The 14,764-nt window shown below is 50.3% G+C and overlaps 1 protein-coding gene across 1 annotated transcript in view; it reads left to right on the top strand.

The window, feature by feature from the left end:
* LOC139755827 (uncharacterized) overlaps positions 1-9,981 on the top strand; it is a 28,042-nt gene extending 18,061 nt beyond the window's left edge. Inside the window, exons 4-5 of the mRNA XM_071674432.1 lie at positions 6,218-6,392; positions 8,076-9,981. Coding sequence (XP_071530533.1) covers positions 6,218-6,392; positions 8,076-8,795 — 895 coding nt within the window. The 3' untranslated portion in view covers positions 8,796-9,981. The remainder of the gene's footprint in view (positions 1-6,217; positions 6,393-8,075) is intronic.
* The last annotated feature ends 4,783 nt before the right edge of the window (positions 9,982-14,764 follow it).

Here is a 14,764-nt window from a genome sequence, read left to right on the forward strand (position 1 = left end):
CTGTGTGTGTGTGTGTGTGTGTGTGTGTGTGTGTGTGTGTGTGTGTGTGTGTGATCAGTACACAATATACAAGTTGTATGACTAACGACTATGATATACATCCATTTATCTCATAATGCTTCGTTCACCAGTCGATTCTTCTGAGATGTTTACGTCTGGGATAAAGGTTTTCTTTATGCATTCTTCAGTTTCCCAACAGCCAAATTTGTTACTCCTGTTTACTGCAGTGTGTGTGTGTGTGTGTGTGTGTGTGTGTGTGTGTGTGTGTGTGTGTGTGTGTGATGGATTTGAGATGTGGCGCCGATGTTTGACTTATGTTTTGAGTGAGTGTGGGAGTTTTTTATTCATGTTATGACCCCCCAACCTCGTCACGATGGAGGTCATGGGCAGGGTCGTATACAGATGCGTTCTCTATCAGTGGGGAAACATCCGCACTTAGATCTTTGAGCACGACGGTGGGGCCCTTGAGCACGACGGTGCGGCCCTTGAGCACGACGGTGCAGCCCTTGAGCACGATGGTGCGACCCTTGAGCACGGCGGTGGGGCCCTTGAGCACGACGGTGCGGCCCTTGAGCACGACGGTGCAGCCCTTGAGCACGATGGTGCGACCCTTGAGCACGGCGGTGGGGCCCTTGAGCACGACGGTGCGGCCCTTGAGCACGACGGTGCAGCCCTTGAGCACGATGGTGCGACCCTTGAGCACGGCGGTGGGGCCCTTGAGCACGACGGTGCGGCCCTTGAGCACGACGGTGCAGCCCTTGAGCACGATGGTGCAGCCCTTGAGCACGACGGTGCGACCCTTGAGCACGACGGTGCGGACCTTGAGCACGACGGTAGGGCCCTTGAGCACGACGGTGAGACCCTTGAGCACGATGGTGCGACCCTTGAGCACGGCGGTGGGGCCCTTGAGCACGACGGCACGGCCCTTGAGCACGACGGTGAGGTTCCTTGAGCACGGCAATACGACCCTTGCCCACGATGGTACGACGCTCGCGCACGACGCTACGACCCATAAGAACGAGTGTATGACCTTTGAATGAATGTAAATAAATTCAAACACCAACAGAGGTGTCTTGGTCCTAACATGGCTCTCTGTGATGATAGAAGAAAACAGGTGCTCACGGAGTATTGTGGTAGGAGTAGAGAGACGTTCAGATATGTTCAGGGGGGAGGGACATGTAAACACCTTGTGTGTGTGTGGCTCGGTAAGGGCACACGCCCTTGGACACGATGGTACGAAACCTTGGGTATGATTGCCCGGCCTTTGATCCGACCCCGGAAGGGCAGGTCATCATACCCAAAGGTCGTACCATATCGCTCTAGAATGATAATGATAATAATCATTATTATTATTATTTATTATTATTTATTATTATTATTATTATTATTATTATTATTATTATTATTATTATTATCTCAATAGCATCGTGTCGCTTGTAGGGTGTAAATGAATCGTATGCAAACGTCTTCCTTCCGATCTCCCGTAAGATGCAACGTAGACAGTCCTTTTGCTTGTGTTATGGACCACAAGTGTTGGGGTTATCATCACTACGTCTGGTGTTGGAGGACGCGTGTGTGTGTGTGTGTGTGTGTGTGTGTGTGTGTGTGTGTGTCTAAACCCCTGGCGACGCTGTGTCGGACAGTGGAAAGAAGTGGAATGCTCGAGGTGACACAGAGATGGATGGCTGTTTCCACTTGCGATACGCGATCACGGAAGCTATGTATATGTATATACATCCATCCTGCGTGCCGGACTGAATGTAGATATGGAGTGATGAGTTTTGGTAGTAGTGTAATGTGGTCTGGTATGTCAGTTTTGAAACCCCCCTCACCTTCCACTCCTGCTGCTTTACCCTCTGGATGATCAGTTTGTGGTCATTGCACTCTTCATCGCCTCACACTGGTGCTTTGCGCGTCGTTGTCTCTAACATTGGTGTCGTTTTCTCTAACGTTGGTGTCGTTTTGTCCGACATTGGTGTCGTGTTTCCTAACGTTGGTGTCGTTTTTTCTAACATTGGTGTCGCTTTCTCTGACACTGGTGTCGTTTTCTCTAACACTGGTGTCGTTTTCTCTAACACTGGTGTCGTTTTCTCTAACACTGGTGTCGTTTTCTGTAACATTGATGTCGTTTTCTCTAACTATGGTGTCGTTCATGTCGTCGTTTTGACATCGCTCGCTCCAAGGTAACATTTTCATCGCAATGCCATCGTGATTTCCTATTTTTTTTTTTTCCCCCCCCTAAGAAATGAGAGAGAGAGAGAGAGAGAGAGAGAGAGAGAGAGAGAGAGAGAGAGAGAGAGAGAGAGATGCACTTCCCAGAGACACTTTCTGCCAGGATGTGGCTATGTCGTTTCCCATCCTTAGAATAATAATGAATTTACGCGCCGGGATTTTACGCGTCGGAGTGAGTTCGGTGATCTGTGTGTGTAACAGGAAAAAAAAAAGAAAAAAGGAAAATAAAATCCCCGATCTCGTTAAAGGCTTCTTGATTCATCGCGGCTGAAGTGCTGCTCGAAGCAGTGAGGGAGGGAGTGAGGGAGGGAACGGTTCGATTATCGGCAGGAGAGACAGACGTTCTCCCCTCGCGGTTCCCCTCCTCCCTCACCACGTCTCCCTGTAATGACCCTGTCACCCGACCAATTTGCTTTCCTCGTTCAGGAAATTAAAGCTCATCGTGGTGAGTTGTTCGCCACTGCCATTGTCTATTGCCTCCTAGTGTGAGCCCTGAGGACGCGGGCGAGATGAATCCGATCCATCAACTGGGTTCCTCCTTCGTCCCGTCCCCCTTTGCCTCCGGCTCCAGTGGGTGGGGGGGCCCAGGCCTTGCCACACACACTCACACATATTCCCACACCTGTTCGTCTTTCGGGTACTGGGGGGGCTTGGCCCCCCCACACACACATATTCCCACACCTGTTCGTCTCTCGGGTACTGGGGGGGCTTGGCCCCCCCACACACACATAGTCCCACACCTGTTCGTCTCTCGGGTACTGGGGGGCCCTTGCCCCCCACACACACACATATATACCCACACCTGTTCGTCTCTCGGGTTTTCTGAGAAGTGTCCATTTGTTACGTACTCTCTATTGAGGAACGGGACATGTGACATACCGTGGGCTTCTCTCGAGACTGTCTATGTACAGAATGCCATAGAAATCTTTAATAATTCTGCTGCTTCCAATCCCTGACAGCATATCAGAATGTCACGTAAAACCTTCTGGTTCATCTTCAGTCCAAGTGCTTACAGATCTCTTCAGCTGCTCTTAGCTACACATCAAACTCCCTGTGATACCGTGCCGACATAATACGAATCCTGGAATATTCCGAACCACACATCTTTCGTCGTTTATCGCTTCTGTCCTCAGCACCCCAAACTCTGCGAAAAAAAACTGATCCACATCATAATCAAACCAAACGTCCCACTCCACTCACACGACATGGCTTTAGAAACATCCCACACCCACCCTCGCACCATGGCTTTTACACCCAGCTACCATCACCTCACCTCGCACACCATAGGCTTGAGGGCTTCGGCCACCATAAGCCCCGCCCCCCTCCCGCACAGTACAAGTGGCAATAGAAAAATAAAAGCATTCGACGTTTTCCCTCGACACGTCTTCACACATAAAGATATTTTAGCTTACGGGCTTTTATCATTGAGGAGTCTTTGTCTTTCTGCTCCTACCACACTCATCCATGAGTTTCTGGTCTCTTCTTATGTCACAAACAGCCTCGTTAGAATCCGGTGGTCTGCTGCTGTTTGATATTCATTCGCGTTCATTTGTGGTTAACTGTATTTTGACATAACCCACCAAGACAGTGACGAAGAAGTAATTGGTTGGTTTGCTGCCCACTATGGCAGATTCACTTACGGTGCACATAGTCGCGCGTACACACACATCACCACACTTCATAACGAATGGTCATGACCGGTGAACGTGGCCGGCTTCCTGAGCGCTGCAGGAGCCTCGTAAAGATAGGAGAGACTCATAGCGCAGAGCAAGGTATATAGACTGGAATGTATGTAGTTATATCGATGGTTATACAGAGAGCTATGGGGCAATGCAGACACCAGCTCTTTTTCATTTGGGGATCGAACCATGAATCTCGGGTTGTGTCCACAGCAGCCCTGCCACGGCGCCAGCGTTTCTCTTGTTGTAACTTACAACAGAGGAAAGGATTCTGCAAGATGATTCGAGGCGACGAGTCTTGAGAATATTGCCCGTGTACGAATCTTCGCTTTCATTATAAGACATGATCCTAGTCGCAGATTCATATGAATACGTACGTGGTTGTTGAGTGTCGTTCTTTAGAATTAGCCTTGGAGGGGTGACTGTGAGGGATTGGGTTGTTGTTGTTGTTAGTGTGAGATTAAACCTGCTTACTGCTTGGGAGGTGCGGGGCCCTATGCTCTAGGGCGCCCCGCCTGTGGTGAGGGACCTAAGCACTGTGGCCCTAGGGGGGGTTGGAGATGCGGCAGTTAAGGCTTGTGCAGTACATGGATTGGAGGGATGTGAGTAAGAAATGGAATTTTATTCATATTCATTTATTCATTTATTGATTATATATATTTATTGACCGACGTGGCACGGGCAAAACATGCCCCCAATCAAAGGCCATCTCGGGAGAAAGGGAGAAAAAATTTGGTTAAGAGAAAAGAAATTGGCAATTGATCGGATCTCCGCCAGGTGTTCGTACACTTGACTCTTAAAGTTAAAAAAAAAAAAAGACAATGGAGAGAGGGAAAAGACGAAAAGGAGGAAGAGAATGCCTCAACTAAACAGCTAGAAGGAAGAAAGTGATAGGAGAACGGTCAATACCTGATTACCGAATCTCCACACACAAACTGTAGGAAGCAGCAGTCACACACACGCGCGCGATCCAGACCAGGGGTCGCGGGCGGGAAGGAACACACGCAGACACAGATCGCGAGAACACTGGCTAAATTGAGGCCAGCAGGAGAGAGAGAGAGAGAGAGAGAGAGAGAGAGAGAGAGAGAGAGAGAGAGAGAGAGAGAGAGAGAGAGAGGCGGGGTAGTAGTGTGTTTGTGACGGTCGGGAACTCTTGCTGGGTGTTTGAATTACCTGTTCCAGGTCGTTAGTGAGGGTAGGAGAACAGACCTCGGCTCCGCCAGGGTCGTCCCGGGTAGAGCCTAACCAAGCCTTGTGGTTTACACCTGAATCCGCTTCATAAGGGATGTCAGGGTGCCGATGTGAAGACAGCAGTGTTTAGTCGCATGAATGTAGGTCGTCGAAGAGTTATGTAATCAGTTACAGGCATTTAGGGAGGTGAGGGGTTGGGTATACGAAACATAAAAGCGGTTGTTATAAAGGGTAAAGAAAACCAGATGGCGTCAAAGGTAGGAGATTCAAGGTCCATGATGCATGCAGTAGTGGTTTGTGTATTGCAGGAGGCTCAAGCACCACCCCACCCTTGTAGTGTAAACAGTAGTTGAGATGAAAATTAAGGATGTGGTATGGTAGAAGGGGGAGCATTCTGTCCTATCCCGCTTCACATGCTCTATTCATTGCCTATGTTTTGACCGTTTTCTTTCGATATTTATTAGCCTGTATAACGCAGGATATACCATAATAATCAGTGTGATCCTATCATCGCAACTATTGACGCCCTGAGGGGCACACATGCCATTGTTTCTATGTTATCTGGTGCCCCATATAGTCATCTTCTCCCATCCCATTGAGTCATCCCACCACCATTCAATGATGGCGTCCCATCCCATCTCACGCGGTCGTCCCATTCCATCTCAGTCAGTCATCGTGGGCAATTCAGTCATCCCATACCATTGACTCGTCCCATTCCATCTCAGTCAGTCATCGTGGCCAATTCAGTCATCCCATACCATTGACTCGTCCCATTCCATCCTAATAAGTCACTCCATCCCATCCCATTCCGTCATCTCATCTCATCCCATTCTGTTCAGTCATCCCATCCCTTCCCATTCAAGTCATCCCATCCCTTCCCATTCAAGTCATCCCATCCCTCCCCATTCAGTCATCTCATTCTCGCATTCTCGCAATACCGTGTCGTGGGGTCATCATAGCCACAACCCCCCATCATCTCATGATGGTCCTCCCCCCGCTCCACCACCATCTAACCTCTCCTTCCTTCCTTCCTTCTCTCCCTCCAACCGCCCGCCTTGCTGTTCCTCCTCCTCCACCCACCGCCACCACCTCGCCGGCCCCGGCCTACCGTGCAGGTGCAACTACGCCCACGGACTGCGGCAGCTCCGGGGGGCGTCGCATCACGGCAAGTACAAGACGCGCAACTGCCAGTCCTACCACCAGACGGGCTTCTGTCGCTACGGCGCCCGCTGCTCCTTCATCCACGACCCCGAGGAGGGGGTGCTGAAGTGCTCCATTGCCAACAAGGAGGTAAGGCTCTGTGGTTGGGAGGCGGGGCTGGGGCTCATTGGTCACAAAAGGGGGGTCAGGCGAAGGATTTGGGGGGGGGGGGAGGAGAAGGGAGAGGGGGTTTGTTGTAGGTCTCAAGACAGGGTTATTCAGGGCGCGCCTCCCCGCGCCCCCCGCGCCCGCCTCTCAGTGTGCCCCCACGTAGTGTCATTCTCGGTGAGATATGACGTGACTCTCTCCCCCACTCCGTCAGTCTTATCCGATAGGGTGACCGGTTCTGTGGACGCTGAGTCTTCGTGTCTGTTCGTTCAGTCAGTCAGTGTTGAGTTCGTTCGTTCAGTCAGTCAGTGTTGAGTTCGTTCAGTCAGTCAGTGTTGAAGTCATTCAGTCAGTCAGTGTTGAGTTCGTCCAGTCAGTCAGTGTTCAGTTCGTTCAGTCAGTCAGTGTTGAAGTCGTTCAGTCAGTCAGTGTTGAATTCGTTCAGTCAGCCAGTGTACAGTTCGTTCAGTCAGTGTTCTTTCGTTCAGTCAGTGTTCAGTTCTTTTCAGTGTACAGTTCGTTCAGTCAGTCAATGTTCAGTTCGTTCAGTCAGTGTACAGTTCGTTCAATCAGTCAGTGTTCAGTTCGTTCAGTCAGTGTTAAACCGTCCATGACAGTTTTGGAAGAGGGTGTTGTACATATTGGTATCATTCGTTGTGGTTTCGGCTGCAAGACGTTGAGAATTTACCCCCCAGATGTTCATTATGCATATATATATATATATATATATATATATATATATATATATATATAAATATATTTATATATACTTGTCTGGAAACACTGGTCATCACTGAGGACATCTCTGTCTAGAGTAGATCGTACAAAACCAGGAGAAATTCTTTGAGAAATCGTTTCGACTTGTAAACTTTATTGCAATATGTGTGTGTGTGTGTGTGTGTGTGTGTGTGTGTGTGTGTGCCTGTGTGTGCACGGATGTGTGTGTGTGTCTGTGTGTCTGTGCGTGTGTGTGTGTGTGGTTTCTTTGATATGTTCGTTATACATTCCTAATCGGTTACGAATGGAAGTCATAGTGGCCATCACAGTTAGATGTGTGTCGCGGTTCGCTATGTCGATTGTACACCTGTGTGAGCTGGGTACAGCGTTGTTCACTCTTGGTCTGGTCTCCTTCTTGGCTGCTGCCTGACTGACCCCCTCCGGGCCCTCCGTAATGACCCTATTTGATGATACTTCCGTTGCTTCGCTTTTGATGGAGTTCCCTCCGTCCAGCAACAAGAGACGTAAACCAGGGGACATCTTTGGTGAGGGTTCGTATATCTCGGACGGACGGACGTTTGATGCATTGCCAGGAGAGAGAGGTTGCAGAGCGTATCCATGCCAGGTAAAGGTAAACCAATATTTACATTGTAAGAGGCAGGCGGGGCCCTGGATGATGCTCCTCTTCTACTGTATGAGAATGAGCTTTTTGCGCGGATTTAGTTTGCCTGAAGGTCAAAGTGCGTTTAAACCTAGTTTTAACCTACAACCTCCTGACCCATAGATGAAGCCGTGTTTGCATGTGTGAGGTGGTGTTGATAACGTGTTTATTTCTCCGGGGGTGGTCAGCCATGGTAACTGCAGGGGGGGGGGGGGTGTGTTAGTAGTTCCTCTGGACGTTATGTGGTACACTTAAGACACAGATACTCTAGCATGACACTTGTGCAGGTGTTGGAGGCGCTCTACTACTTCCCTACCTACGAGGAGGCGAGCCGGACGGCCAGCATTACCTGGAGGCTGCAGGAGGCAGGTTCCCCTCACACCCAGGAGCTCCACCTCATCGCCAACAACAGGCCCTTGGAGGACGAGCCCGGCCACGTCGCCTCCCCACGCGCGTCACCCAGAGGTTTTCTCGATGCTGGAGACTTCTTCTTGGGTGGGTCTCGCCTCTGGGCCTACAACCCTTCCTCGCCCTTGGGAGACGACGGTTCCTGCTTGGTGACTCACGATGGGAAAGACTCGGTCACGCCCTTAGGGTCACACGGACGAGGCGTGGCATCCGGGATGTCACCGCAGCTGACGACACATCCTGCTGGCAGTAGTGTCGGTCAGAGGCGGCCGGGCTGGGATGCATCGCTGGAAGGGAAAGAAAGATTTGTGGCCCAGATGGATCCCTTGAGCAGGCAACTCCAGCAGAAGGTGAGTGGTGGGGTGGCTGCTGCAGCTCGTGCAAGCCTCTTCCCGATGAAGAGCAGGAGGAGGCTCAGCTGGTGGGATGTTGCGCCGGCGGATTTTGACCCACTGGGTGGGAAAGGGTGTGGTAGGAAGCCTCGCCAGCGAGTACCAGGACCTGCAGAGGCTGGATGTGGTTCACAGTATCCTGCAGAAGGCGCCGCAGTACTCGGCCACGCTGTGGAGCGACGGCACCGACGGAGGCCCCGCCCCTGACCCCGTCCCTAGCGCTGCCCTGAATAACTTCTTACCATATTGCCGCAAGGAAGACAAGAACAGAGAGGCTGGAGATGATGACGATGATGATGACAAAGATAAGGACGTCCCGAAAGACAACACAAACAAGTCGCGGAATAAAGACGATGACGACTATGGTGACGACCCTCCCTCACGGAGCAGACGGACCGCGATGCCTACCGACGAAGACGACGTGGTACTCTCCAGCAGCCTGCAGAGCGACACCGAGGATGACGGGAAGGCGGTCCAGGGCGCCGAAGGCGCGGCCGGTGGTGACGACTGGTCCGTGAGCAGGAGCCTTCACCTCGCGGACCTCATCCGTTGCCTGCGCGTAAGGGAACACCAGCTGCCGCCCGAGACAACCCCCTCACGTCCCTCACGTCTTTGCCGCTGCCGGTCAGGCGTCGCTCCCACGACCTGACGAAGTACAAGACCGAGCTCTGCCGGTCCTTCCAATACAACGGGTACTGCGAGTACGGCGAGGCCTGCCTGTACGCCCACGGGTCGCTGGACCTGCGGTGCTACCCGAGGCATCCCATGTACCGCACCAAGCAGTGCTTCAGCTTCCACAACAAGGGCTTCTGTCTGTACGGTAGCCGGTGCCAGTTCCTCCACGACCTGGAGTGAGGCTTGGCTCCCATACCACGCCCCCACGCCTCGCTCCTCGCTCCTCCAGGAATTCCAGACTCGTTCGTGACCCGATGAACTATGACCTATTGACCTGGAGATGGACGACCCTACCTGGTGATAACAGCTATGACCGATCACACACATATGTGAATCTCCCACACCAACGTAGAAATGTTAGAAGACGCCTCTTTGGTGAAGACTGCCTTGATCCACGACTCTGTTTGTACCAGTCTGAGGTACTGCGACACCTCACTTGGATGCTTCTGGTGCCCTAGTGATTATCTTTTATGGAGAGGGACTTGTATTTGGAAGCTTGGGTATGGCATGGTTTATATCTTTTTTATGTAGAGGAACTCTGGTTCCTTTTGTTAAACTGATTGTATTATTTATTTCGTGATATTGAAGTTAGGAAAAGATGACTTTTATGTATTCTTAGTTCTATAATGTTTAAGACTTGTGTGCTTTAGATATTGTCGTATTTATATGATATTTAAATTTATTTTCTATAACTATTTAATAAACGCATGATCAATTGTGTCTGGTTTTGCTATATTCTGCATTCCCTTGGCATCTGAAATGAGATTTTTGAAAAGGAGATGTGAAACACTTGCCTCGCCCTGAAATATTTATGTGTGTGTCACAATTTGAGCCCAAGACAAGAGTTCTAGAGAGAACAATAACAACGGAAGATGAACATGATAGTGATGACAAAGACTCCAGTAACATAAGCCAGAAGAAGGAAAAAAAAAAAGACAGTGAAGGAGAGAAGGCATTTAAGAATGGATTTAGTACTGGAAATCATATTAAGACTGTACGGCAGTGAGTGTAGCGCATGATTGCTGTGTTGCCTATGGCAAGTCAAGGGTGGGCCGTTTTGATAACTGTTTCCTTCCTTACACCTCAAAGCTTTGGAACCATCTACCTTGGGTACTGTGACTCGGCATATTTCAAAAGACAGGTTTTTCACGGCCTCCAAAATTATTTACTACTTTCTCTTGTCCTTTTACTCCTTTCATAATCATCACTATATATTACAATTAAAACCCAACCTTTCATATGGACTTTTGGACTTGGTCTGGAACATAAAAGAAAAAATTATAGGAAAAATGATAATCCTTTGTGCATGCATCACTTTTAGTTGTACTTGCGAGGCCTTTAACCTTGAACCGGTTATGGTCACGAACCCTTACGGTACGCGTGCCTGACCTATGACCTAATTCTTGGTTAAGAGTCCGGTCAAAGGTCATCGAGCTGGAGGGCCGTTAAGCAGTATCAGGTTATCACAACAACGGAGAGCACGAGAAAGATAAAGAGTCAATAGATAAGAATTATAAACAGAAAACGTAAAAACGAAAATGGGGCAAGGGAAAGAAGATGAGAAGAGAGGGAAATCTGACATTGGAGAAGAAAACTAAGAGGGAAAAATAGGGCGAGGGAAAGAAGTAACAGAAAATGGGGCAAGGGAAAGAAGTAACAAAAAAAAAATGGAGTTCTGGTGGTGGAATAGAAAACTGAAATGGGGAAGATTGGCACGAGAGTCTTAAGTAATGGGTTATGGAATAGGGAGGTGGGCTGGTCCGTGGAGTGACGGTGGGGAAGGGGTTGGCCTAGTGTTCACATCCCACTGAAGCGAAGGTGTGTGTCTGTGTACCATGACATTAAAACAAAAGCCAGGTCCCACCCTCCCTTCCCCCCACTCCCCGCCTCGCCCCGCCCCCTTCTTTCTTCAACCCCCCCCCCCTCCCTCCTCACCCTCCCCCTCCAGCGTCGCCAGCCAATCACAGACGTTCCAGGAAGGACGCCTGGCTCGCTCCTCCGCTTTTGCCTTTCAAGCGAGTGTTGTCAACGCTTTCGTATCGTGAACAAAAGCTTATAATAAATGACTTATTATTCTTTATTGGGGGGAAGGTGTGGCGAAAGGGGGTTATAAATGCCTCGGAGACATACTGGTGCCATTGTTGTGGATGTAAGAAAAGGCCTAGATGCAGTAGATGTTAATAAAAGATGATTTTTTATGTATCTGGGTTGAATTAAGATGGTTGGGCTGTGATGGGGTCTGGTGGTTGAGCTATTATGGGGTCTGGTGGTTGGGCTATGATATATATATATATATATCCGCCAACAGCCAGGATCGAACCCGGGACCTGAGTGCAACAGGCGGGAGCGCTACCACTATGATCAAGCAGGGGTCCTGGGTTCGATCCTGGCTGTTGGAGGTTTGTATGTTCTACGAAGGTGAGCGTTCATATGCACTTTGCTCATGTGTATATATATATATATATATATATATATATATATATATATATATATATATATATATATATATATATATATATCCCTGGGGATAGGGGAGAAAGAATACTTCCCACGTATTCCCTGCGTGTCGTAGAAGGCGACTAAAAGGGGAAGGGAGCGGGGGGCTGGAAATCCTCCCCTCTCAATTTTTTTTTTTCTTTTTATTTTCCAAAAGAAGGAACAGAGAAGGGGGCCTGGTGAGGATATTCCCAAAAGGCCCAGTCCTCTGTTCTTAACGCTACCTCGCTAATGCGGGAAATGGCGAATAGTATGAAAGAAAAAAAAGAAAAGATATATATATATATATATATATATATATATATATATATATATATATATATATATATATATATATATATATCCTCTTAGATAAGGGTTTTGCTATCGTGCACAAGGGTCGTGCCGCCGTTTTGAAAAGGTCGCACCGTCGTGCTTAGAAGGGTCGTACCATCGTACTCAGGGGGTTTCGTAGCGCTGTTCTGAAAAAAAAAGGTCGTAGCGTCGTGTTTAGAGCGTCGTACCGCCCATGTTCACAGGGTCGTACCGTCGTACTCTGAGGTTCATACCGCCCCATGTTTACAGGGTCGTACCGCCGTGTTTATACCGTCATACCGCCCCATGTTCACCGGGTCGTACCGCCGTGTTTATACCGTCGTACCGCCGCATATTCACAGGGTCGTACCGTCGTCCTCTGAGGGTCGTACCGCCTCACTTTCTCAAGGGGTCGTGTTCGAGGTGGAGCGGGAAGGAAAGAGAAGGTTGGGGATTGCGAGACTCGGGGAGTGGGGGAAGAAGGAAGTAGTGCAGGCCATAAAGATGCAGTAAGCGAGTGAGAGGAGAATGTGTGTGTATAAAGGACAGATTTTTGCCTCACCCCCGGAGCGCTCTGTGCCGAGCCCCGAGTTACGGATTCCATATTTTCCGGGATATGTCCCCAAAAGCAGTGATCAGGTGCAGCAGTGAGGACACGGGCACTGTCGTGCAGCAGTGAGGACACGGGCACTGTCGTGCAGCAGTGAGGATACGGGCACCGTCGTGCAGCAGTGAGGACACGGGTATTGTCGTGCAGCAGTGAGGATACGGGCACTGTCGTGCAGCAGTGAGGACACGGGCACTGTCGTGTTGCAGGGAGGACATGGGTACTGCCGTGCAGCAGTGAGGATACGGGCACCGTCGTGCAGCAGTGAGGACACGGGCACTGTCGTGCAGCAGTGAGAACACGGGTACTGTCGTGGAGCAGTGAGAATACGGGCACCGTCGTGCAGCAGTGAGGACACGGGCACCGTCGTGCAGCAGTGAGGACACGGGTACTGTCGTGCAGCAGTGAGGACACGGGCACCGTCGTGGAGCAGTGAGGACACGGGCACCGTCGTGGAGCAGTGAGGATACGGGCACCGTCGTGCAGCAGAGGACACGGGCACCGTCGTGCAGCAGTGAGGACGCGGGCACTGTCGTGCAGCAGTGAGGACACGGGCACTGTCGTGCAGCAGTGAGGACACGGGTACTGTCGTGGAGCAGTGAGGACACGGGCACTGTCGTGTAGCAGGGAGGACACGGGCACTGTCGTGCAGCAGTGAGGACACGGGCACTGTCGTGGAGCAGTGAGGACACGGGCACCGTCGTGCAGCAGTGAGGACACGGGTACTGTCGTGCAGCAGTGAGGACACGGGCACCGTCGTGCAGCAGTGAGGACACGGGTACTGTCGTGGAGCAGTGAGGATACGGGCACCGTCGTGCAGCAGTGAGGACACGGCCACTGTCGTGCAGCAGTGAGGACACGGGCACTGTCGTGCTGCAGTGAGGACACGGGCACTGTCGTGCAGCAGTGAGGACACAGGTACTGTCGCATAGGAGTGAAGTAAGTCACAGGCACTGTCGTTCAGGAGTGAGGTTGGAGGCAATGTCGTTCAGCAGAGGCCAAAGTCACTGTCGCCCAGCAGAGGACACAGCTACTGTCGTTCCGCAGTGAGGCCAATGGCACTGTCGCACAGCAGTGACGTCAAGAGACACTGGTGCACTCTAGTGAGACAAAGGAACAGTCACACAGCACTGCCACCTTACAGTGAGGCCAAAGTAAAGGAATCCAAAGAAGGGAAGTAGAAAGACGAAGAAATGTTTATATATATGCACTTTCCGTGAGTGATATTTGAAGACTGGGAGTTAATGGTAGGGAGAGGAAAGAAGGGGAATTGTAGTGGTAGGTAAGTAGGCAGGCAGGTTAGTAGGAAGGCAAGTAGGTAAGAAGGCGGATAAGTAGGTAGGCAGGTAAGTAGGTAGGTAGGCAGGTAAATAGGTTGGTAGGCAGGTAAGTAGGTTGGTAGGCAGGTAAGTAGATAGGTAGGCAGGTAAGTAGGTTGGTAGGCAGATAAGTAGATTGGTAGGCAGATAAGTAGATTGGTAGGCAGGTAAGTAGGTAGGTAGGCAGATAAGTAGATAGGTAGGCAGGTAAGTAGGTAGGAAGGCAGATAAGTAGGTAGGTAGGCAGGTAAGTAGGTAGGAAGGCAGGTAAGTAGATAGGTAGGCAGGTAAGTAGGTAGGTAGGCAGGTAAGTAGGGAGGTAGGCAGGTAAGTAGGGAGGTAGGTCTGTGCGACGAGTTCGAATGATCTTCGATGTTGTTGTGGTGCCGAACTGTAACTCGGGGAAGAGGGATCTCAGGCGGCAGGAAGTGAAGGTGGCGAGGTGTAGTGCAATTATCATTCTTCCCCGACGTGTTGGGATACGCTCCAGGTGATGGTTGAAGAGAGCTGGGAGGAGCAGTATGTTAAACGCCTTTTAATTGGTGGTTTAAGAGGGAATGAGGATGATTCTTACATGCCGTTTTCTTCACCTCTCCCGGCACCCCTCAGTTGTGTGGTGGACAAGGAGGAAGACCAGGGAAGAATGAAAGTTGTGTACATGTGGATGATGTCAAGTTTTATGCGTGAGGTGGAGAGAGCGTGTGTGTGTGTGTGTGTGTGTTTGTGTGAATTGAAAGCTGGCAGGGCCGGAGGAGTGAAACCAGACAGTCACTGAAGTGCTGGGG

This window comes from Panulirus ornatus, chromosome 20 (assembly GCF_036320965.1).
Source record: "Panulirus ornatus isolate Po-2019 chromosome 20, ASM3632096v1, whole genome shotgun sequence".
Taxonomy (NCBI): Eukaryota; Metazoa; Arthropoda; class Malacostraca; order Decapoda; family Palinuridae; genus Panulirus; species Panulirus ornatus.